The 9,101-nt window shown below is 41.5% G+C and overlaps 1 protein-coding gene across 1 annotated transcript; it reads right to left on the bottom strand.

The window, feature by feature from the left end:
- Nucleotides 1-3,209: 3,209 nt before the first annotated feature.
- Nucleotides 3,210-6,784, bottom strand: LOC136539379 (respiratory burst oxidase homolog protein F-like). Its single transcript, XM_066531334.1, has 13 exons — nt 6,661-6,784; nt 6,531-6,579; nt 6,340-6,450; nt 5,772-6,152; nt 5,294-5,680; nt 5,115-5,210; nt 4,893-5,008; nt 4,651-4,753; nt 4,344-4,511; nt 4,124-4,255; nt 3,877-4,005; nt 3,655-3,733; nt 3,210-3,319 (listed from the first exon to the last, which is right to left on the bottom strand). Exons 1-13 carry the CDS (start codon nt 6,666-6,668, stop codon nt 3,210-3,212), a joined length of 1,869 nt encoding a protein of 622 aa, XP_066387431.1. The 5' UTR covers nt 6,669-6,784.
- Between the last annotated feature and the right edge of the window lie 2,317 nt (nt 6,785-9,101).

Below are 9,101 nucleotides of genomic sequence, written 5' to 3'. Positions count from 1 at the left end.
ACCAACACTGTACAACTCGTGAACAAACAGCATTCACACTCAACCACCACCATACAACTACATCTGACAACAACAGACTACTAGAGAATATGCTAAGACCCTACATCCGAGTTCTTCCCGAACAAAACAACACGGATATATGCTCGGGGGCTGCAATAGGAGAAGTTCTTAGTTCTTTTGAACAACTCAGATTCAAGACCCTCCAACTTTTTGTTCCAAATAGCAAGAGGCTCGGGGGCTACACTCAGTGAGTGCACTTTTTCCTTCAAAAAGCGCACATCACTCAGAAGACTTCTTCAAAACAGACGACTTCAAGACCACATGATAAAAATAACCCAGGTATATGCTCGGGAGCCTTTCGACGAAGAATCAGGACGATTTCAAGTAAAGACCCTCAAGCTCCTTGTACCAAACAGCAAGAGGCTCGGGGGCTACATCCAAATGGGAATACTTTTTTCTTCAAAAAAGGTACACACCACGCAAAGATCTCATGAAGCGCTACACGGTTTCGCTCAAGAAAGCACTCGGACGACGCTTGTTCCTGCTCGACGAGACTTGAAGGAACAAGACGAGGCTTTCAGAACTCAACCATGAAGTGCTCGGGGGCTTGTCGGTACAGGGCCCACGGGATACCCCGCAAGGAAGGGAGAAGACCTAGTCTAATTAGGATTCTTCCCTTGTACTCTTAGTAGCAGTATTATTATGTAATCCTACTAGGAACTCTCATCGTAAATCGACTAGGACTCTGGCCTCCTCACTATATAAAGGAGGGCAGGGCTCCTTGGATCGGGGGGAGAGAGAACAATTATACGATACAACACTTGACAATCAATCCAACGCAAAGGCTAACGCCGACTGGACGTAGGGCTATTACTTGATCGAAGATCGAGGGCCCGAACCAGGATAAATCGACTGTCTCTTGCGTTAACCGTCGAGTTCCGCATACGCTGAAGCCTGAACATACTACCCCGAGAACCCCCGTGGCAGGCTATCGATGGTCAAACATCGACAAGAGCCTACCTCGAGGGTTAGTCCTAAGTTTGCGGGCTTTAGAGTTAGGGAGAGGAGCGGCACTTTTAGAACTTGCCTCAACGTGAATTAACTGATCGACAAGTCAATGAACCACGGAAAAACATTATGTGTCATCCTGTACTCTGTGGTTTGCATATCTCAACACTAGCTTCTCACTTGTACTAATCTTGTGCTAGTGTAGTTGCTCTTCAGCTAGTGTAGTTGCTTACTAGTGTAGCTTGTAGTTAGATTTACCGTTTCCTCACTAGTATGTGTATAGGAGCTCCGTGTGCTCTCCCACTAGCTCAGCACCCTAGTTGGTTACTAGTTTACTCTTTTGTTAGGATGCTAGCAAACAATTAGAGGGGTGTGGTCATGGGTAGATCATTAGTTCACTACCACAATTAAATTGGCTAGCCTTTGTGATTAAGTTTTAGAAATTACAATTCACCCCTTTTGTCGGCCACCTCGGTCCTACAAGGTATTTAAAGAGCGTGTTGCAAGGAGCTTAATGCAAAGTACGTATGTCCAATATGTGTGGATATTGCCTTTAGAATAGTATACAGAAGATGTAATCTATTTGTATTGTACTTAGAACAATTTGGTCTTAGGGTGTTTTTAGGCTAGAAAGCTTCTCTTAAAACAGGGCAGGATATGCTAGCGAACAAAATGGACTCGCTATGGGTTCACTAGGAAATCAGACTAAGCCAGGTTGTAATGTTGCTAAGGCGCCTTTGTCTAGTTCTGAGTAGGAACCAAAGATTTGTAAGGAATTTGAGTTGCAATCTATAAATGATCTACAAACTACATAAGACCAACCCTACCATTATATAAATATAAAAGGCCAATACTGATTTAGGGCACCCAATCGGTCAAAAACAAAATCAATCTACCATTTATTATCTTCAATTTCTATCTTTTTCAACCTTTATATTTGTTGTTCTTTAAACAACTCGGCAGTGTTTAAGGATGTTTTAGGTAGCTCGTCAACCTTAGAACAACCCTAGCTAGGTGCGCCTTTTGACGGTAGGGCTGGGCACTTTTATACCGAGAATCAAGAATCTGAACCGAATCATGCTGAACTCAGCCGAATTGTCGGCTTCGGCTTGGGTTCCTGATTCTGCGAACCTCGGTTCTCGGCTATAGTTTCGGTTTTAACCCAAACCGAACTGAGGAATCGTTTAGACCGAGGAATGTGGCGACCACCGAACCGACACAGCAACACCTCATCGACGCATCCCCGTCCCTGCGGTGGGTGCGTGGAGGACTGGCTGGAGGGCGGCGGTGGGTGTGAGGAGTGGCAAGAGGGCAGCAACGGCGCACGTAGGGGAGACGCTAGAAGGCGTTGGCGTTGGCGCGGCTCGTAGGTGGGAGGCACGACGCCCAGCGGCTCGGCTTGTCGGAGATGAGCGGCGGATCTGCATCTGGCGTTCCGGCGCGAGCACGACACCGGCGTCCCTGTTTGTTTAATGTTGAGTCTATTCTTCGGTCGGTTCGGTTTTAACCGGAAAACTGTAGTATAAAACAAAAACCGAATAAGTTAGTTTCTAGTTCTGAAAACCGATCGGCTCTTGATTGTTGAAAACCGAAGTTTCTAGAAACCGATCAAACTAAACCGAACTTTCAGTTTAAATCAATTGCCCAGTCCTACCTGACAGGCTCCATCCCAAGACATATTCTTCGGCTTTCCCAGCGACTGAAAATACTGGGTTGGCTGGGTTTTGCTGAGCTTATTGCGAGGTGATTATCAAGCAATTGGTGCATGCTAGCACCTGTGGTGTGTGTCCAATCTTTACATCGACATCTGGTTAATTTGTTACATATAATTTTTGAATCATTGGGAGTAGCTAGCATGCAAATGATTGGATGGAAGCAAAAGAGGAGGAAAACCTACCTAATTCCGAGCACTAAGGCAAGTATGACTTGTACATCACCAGGACATGCAGATCTTTGACTTTGTTTCAAATGACAATTTGCTGGTTTCATTACAGGTCGTGGCTCATCATCAGTGCCACATTTGCCAAAAATGTATTCTAGCAGGCACATGGTCTTCAGAAGACAGAATCGTCAGTGCCACTTTCTGTTGAGATGTGTTCTTGCAATTGACAATCCTAAACAAATACAAATTTAACATGACTATCAATTGTGTCCCACAGTAGGTTCGTTCATAAGAAGCTGATATATGCTAGTTTCTGTTATTAGAAATGTTCCTTGTGGAACACAAATCTCGTGAATGTTCTCGCGTTCACTTTATGGCAGAGGTTCTCCAGCTGTCTTCCCAAATCGTCCGGACCACAGTAGAAAACCCCTGTCAATGCATTCAGGCTCAATTTAGGAGGAACACAGAAGCAAATGTTTCTTCTTATAAGCTTCTTTTGCTAGGTTACCCTGCCTAATACAGAATAAGAAAATTGCTGAGAGGGTAGGAGCAAATTTCTGCAGCTCCTTGGGACGTGAAGATGAATGAGAATATTGACATGTAACGGACTAGCGATTATACTTGAAATGTTACGGCCAAACAAAATCACTAAATAGATAAAGAATGCACTTTATTTGCCTTTCTCATCTCTAAGTTGTTCTTTCATTTCATTTTCAGGCAGGGAAATACTTAGTTTCTAGGCATGAACAAGACAGTACTCTTACCTATCCTCTCCCCGATATGCCTTCTTGCAAGACCATGGAGCACTCTAGGCCAGTTTGGCCTCGAAAAGTGCGTACGAACCTACAAATTAAACAACTGTGTTTAACGTTTCACATTCTACAACCAACACTTATTTAGCAACATGTGGTTCAGAACCAAAAATATTAGGCACATATATGACACTTGTGTCATGCGTAGTTGCCTTGGAAAGTAGATACACTTACCGGAGTTTTAGAGATGATATCAATGCCATGGCGTGCAAAATGAAGTGCTTGAATTGCACTTATTAGCATCGACCGCTTATCGCCTTCTTGGTAGACACTTGTCAGATAGTTATACATTTCTATCACACCCTACAAGCACATTATTGACATCTTAAGAACACATCATATGTAGTGACGTGGTCACATGGAGTACTATTTCTGAAGAAGATATGGTCGCTTTTTAATTAAAGTGGTTATAAAAGTGAACCTTCTTGCTATCTAGAACTGAAACCTCTTTCATGATATCCCTGAACCACTCAAAAGATCCCTGCTCTCTTGTCACCCAATAAAAGTAGGCCTTCTTCAGTCGGTCGGAGTGATAATTTAGGCTGCCATGTCCCTGAGATAGTTTCAGATAATAAATATGATAAATTTTCAGCTGATAGAAGTATATATGAAATTACATATCGTGAAGGTACAGTCATTGCCTTATCTAATTCATTGGCAATGTCTTTAAGAACACTTATGAAAGGTGTTGCTCCTATTCCAAGCCCAATTAACAAGATAATTTCATATTTGGAGTGATCCTGTGATGCTGCACCGTAGGGACCATCAAATAATATTTTGGGCAGGCTGGAGTTGCTGGAAAGCGGCGCCTACAAACCTCAAAACATATCTTTTAAGTATCACTGTAAACTTTCAAATAATAGCATGATGAATAATTATTGTTTCAAGAGTGTTTGAGAAAAAAAATAGTTGCTTCATTCAAGAGTGGATAAAGAACTGGTGCTTTACCTGTTGGAAGACATTATACATTTGGTAGCTCCAATCACCAAGAGATCTTATGTGGATGCTCAAGTGTTCATCATCTGGAGCAGATGTAAGGGAAAATGGGTGCCTGAGACAATTGGATAAAGTAAATCTAGAATTAGTAGAGGTAAGAAGGATGCACTTCATTCAAGTGACAGCAGGAAATTAACTAAAAATTGGTGCAGCACAGAAGTTGTTGACTATATAATTAATAGCGGCCTTCTCACCATTCAAACTTTGATACTTCTGGACATTGGACAAACACATACATTCCACTTCGATATCGAAAACCTGGAGGATTTGTCACCTTGAGTGCAAGTACCTTCTCTGGATAAGTTGTTGCCTGTAAAGGAACAGAAAACGAAAAAAACAAAACTAAGATTGAAAGTTGACATAACAGCTCATATTTTCATTGAAAAGAATACAGTATTTGTTGCAGATTATCACACATTGAGGATCTTGACATCAAACACCATAGATCTGACCATCCTGAAAATTCGTTCTCCAACGTAGATCACCACAGGAATTGCGACATACATCCATGTCTGATACAGGCATTTTGTGGCAATAAGAGGGGCATAAACATACTAAACTTGCTTTATTTATTTAATGAGCAGTATTATATTACCGTCTTCTCTGCGACATCCTTTGCTAGGAAGAGGAACATGGAATGCACAATGAGGAGAACATAGACAGCGATGAACACATGGTGTGAGTACCAGAAGGAATTGAACCCAGCAAACTGTCTGACTAGAGGCGGCAGCGTTTCTGGATTCCTTCTCCAAGGACTACTAGCAAGCAAGAATGCGATCAACATTAGGACCACCATTGCTATACCAGTTGTCCCCTCGGTTGATGCCACTATCTCCAGGTAGGATGGCTGGTGGTACCCAAAGTCAGCAGCAATTGTACGTCCAAAGAAGGTCTTGTCTGCCCTTGCAATCCTTGGGAAGTCACATGCCAGGTGGATGCCTCCATGAAGGATTATACCGACCACAATTCCCGCCGCAACAAGCTAAACTAAAATATGAGCGTTAAACTCAGTCCATCAGACCAGTAAAGCATGACACAACACAGTTGAAAAAGGATCACACACACACACACACCTTGTGGAAGTTAATGTTGTCATTAAATGGGATGACCGAGTTGATAACACGGCTTCTCCTGAGCCAAGTGACTGTGTTGCGGCAAACAGGTAGGAGCACAATGGCCATGTTGAGCTTGAGCGTCTCTGCAGCCCCCTTGGCTGTCGACAGGCAGTACCCCATTACCTCGAAAGCCAACCGCTGTCTATACTGCATGAACTTCCATGTGAAGAGTGCAGCGCATGCCATGAGCCACAAGAAAACCATAAATATACGCCTCCACTGAGCTTGGAAGAAGACTATGGTTGCAGTTAGTATCTGTTGGCTGTATTTCATTGGCATTGGTATTGCCCAGCAAGTTGGTTGGAGATCCCTTGACAGGCCCTTCCTCATGACATTCATCTGTAAATTGGATTTGAATTACTAGGAGATACACGTCTAATCTGCTATTACCAAGTTCCAAACTTTTGTATATGCCATCAGTTGTGTTTACTAACATGGGGTTCTGTACCGACATAGTGATGATAGTAGCATTAATATACATGGTTATGCATGAAGAACTGTTTGTTTTAAATTACTAGGAAATCACCTGGATGACTCCTTGGCCTGTCTGGAGCTCTTCTAGGATCAAGTTTGTGTATTCAGTGGCCTCATCTTGGTTTAATGTGATCTTGTTCAAAGAGGCACTGAACATAATTGCCTGGTAAATTACAAGCACATAAAGAGACGTGTTAGGCTCACAACAATAACAAGTAAATTTTCATCATAGATGACTTCTACCTGCTTAATATCCTTTTCTGTGATTCTGCTAATTGAGTTTCTCTCGCAGCTGCAAAGATATGCTTGTGTAAACATTTCTGGTTGATCAGCGTACTGTAAAGAGTTGGGGATCACAGTTCAGGAAGAATACCTGTCCATTGCTATTCTGATGCCATGACTAGGAGATCGACCGATCGATCTACTGGAGTTGATATTTAGATTGACCGGAAGAGGATATATGGTTGAACTGTTATTTCTAGATTCATTCTCACCTACAGGAGCAAGTAAATTGTTTGAAGATCAAATAAAAACAGGCTTTTGTAATTCCTGAGAACCTCAAACTATTGAATATTCTCTTGTTGATTTTTCAAAACCTGTATGGCAGGTTATATATAACAACAATCACGTTTAAGTTGGAATTATTTGTTTTTTGCATTGGGATCCTTTAAGTGTTTCCATCTATATTTCCTACAACTAAAAAGAACAAAGTGTAGACACCGTTTTAGTGCGACAATTGTCTTGGTTCGTCCGTCTACCACCCCATACGATCGATCCCACCTCCCACGCTGTCCAACGGGCGAGCGAGAAAAGTAAAGGCGCGATAGAAAAAGAAACTGTCATCCCCGCCTGCTTTGAAGGAAACAAATCGATCACCTGAGGTTACATACATGGAAGGAAACAATAATCATGCATGGAAGGAAATAATAATCATGCATGGAAGAAAACAATAATCATGCATGAAACAATAATCATGTATGGAAGAAAACAATAATCATGCATAGAAAGGAACATCAGTGGTGCCAAATAAAAGATGTGCATGTTATACATCGTGAGACTGGTGAACTTTCTGCAATTTTCTAAACGAATATTCCCACCATTAGTATATAGGTCCATTTCCCTGCGTTTCTTCGTCCTCCCATTAGCATATAATATGAAAGTATTGTTGTGTTCATCACCACTTCCAGTTGACTACTCTCATTAGCATATACTTTCTCTACCCCAAAATATAAGTCATTATGGGCTGCGTGCAGGTCAAACTTTCTCAACTTGGACTATGATTTGTAAAAAATACGTGTAACATTTATATCTCCAAATAAGTTTATTATGAAAATATATTCAATGTTCTATGTAATGATACTAATTATGTATTATAAATATTAATATTCTTTTATATATAATTGGTCAAAGTTAAAAAAAATTAACTTCTCGAGAAGCGAGAATGAATTCTTGGGACAGAGGGAGTATATGAAAGCAGTGTTGAAAATATTTTAATAATCAAGTTCGTCTCTGTCTGATTGGTAAGCTTAGACATCATAATGGCATCAAAAATTTTGACTCTCATGGACACCCTCATGGATCAGTGTAAAGCATCCCAATCCTACAGCATACACAAATGGTAACCTTAAAGTTATGATATTTTCAAAGGGTGGACAATAAAGACCATCTTAGACTTCTGGCATTAGAGTATATACGTGCAGACACATAGGTATGGTGGTGCAAGTGAGCAGCCAGCAGGAGTCGAGAGTCAGGAGCGTTTCGATCTTAGGACTAAACTTTAGTCCATGTGATGTAGACTAGACCCGATCTTCCGATAGGTATGATAGCGTTGATTGGTGGAGACTCGACGTTCACGATCTAGGCTTCGAACCAAGACTGATTCGGACCCCCGCAACCATTACACCACTGCTCCGTTGATTATCAACCACGCGAACGCGATTGACCTCGCCGAGAAGGCTTTCCTGCAAGCGAATCGAGAACACAAGCAAGAACGAGATAAACGCAATATGAAATTGCAAATAAATATGAGGCTTATAATGACGAGAAGGAGTTCAAGTCTTTATTCGAAAGGACTAATCGCTACAGGCGAACAAGATCAAGAACCGGGGCCCTGGTTCACAGCAAGCGATTAGTCCTTTCGAACAAATTCAGTCTCTTCATCACTAGCACTAGCATACCCACCATCATCAGTAGCAATATATGCGTGTTTGCTAGGATATTCTTTAGCAATATGTCCCATGCCCTTGCAGCGGTGGCACACAACTTTAGAAGAGCTGCTAGAGGAAGGTGTAGCAGATCCACTGGAAGGAGGTGTGATAGGAGAACTCTTCTTTACAGGCGCTGGTGGTGTCTGCACATTAGAAAATTTACTCACCTCGACTGGACGTGAAGGAATGAATGGAGTCATGGATCACCTAGGTTGTCATCCCTGTACTTTTCTTTCAACTTTAATAGCATAATGATATAATTGGGAAAATCTAGTCTATTCTTTATAGTCAAGAACATCATGTATTTCACGACGTAAACCTCCAAAAATCTAGAACACTTATCCATATCATCCTCTTGTATGTTACTACATGCTAGACCAATTAAAAGCTCCTGATAATATTCCTCAACAGTTTTACTACCTTGATTTAAACGTTGTAGTTTTAATCGTAGATCACGCTGATAGTATGGAGGAACAAATCTCGATTTCATTTATCGTTTAAGTACAGTCCAAGTTTGAGGTATTTGAGCATTAGCATTAGCATTATTACAAATATCATTCCACCAAAAAAGAGCAAAACTAGTAAACTCACTAGTAGCAAGTCTAAC

This window comes from Miscanthus floridulus, chromosome 2 (genome assembly GCF_019320115.1).
Source record: "Miscanthus floridulus cultivar M001 chromosome 2, ASM1932011v1, whole genome shotgun sequence".
In the NCBI taxonomy this organism is placed as follows: Eukaryota; Viridiplantae; Streptophyta; class Magnoliopsida; order Poales; family Poaceae; genus Miscanthus; species Miscanthus floridulus.
This window is presented reverse-complemented; position numbering and strand designations above follow the sequence as displayed.

Coding starts and splice junctions, on each gene's coding strand:
- LOC136539379 (XM_066531334.1), bottom strand. Junction 6,451..6,530: donor CAGAAAAGGATATTAAGCAG/GTAGAAGTCATC, acceptor GTAATTTACCAG/GCAATTATGTTCAGTGCCTC. Junction 3,734..3,876: donor ATATCATCTCTAAAACTCCG/GTAAGTGTATCT, acceptor TTTAATTTGTAG/GTTCGTACGCACTTTTCGAG.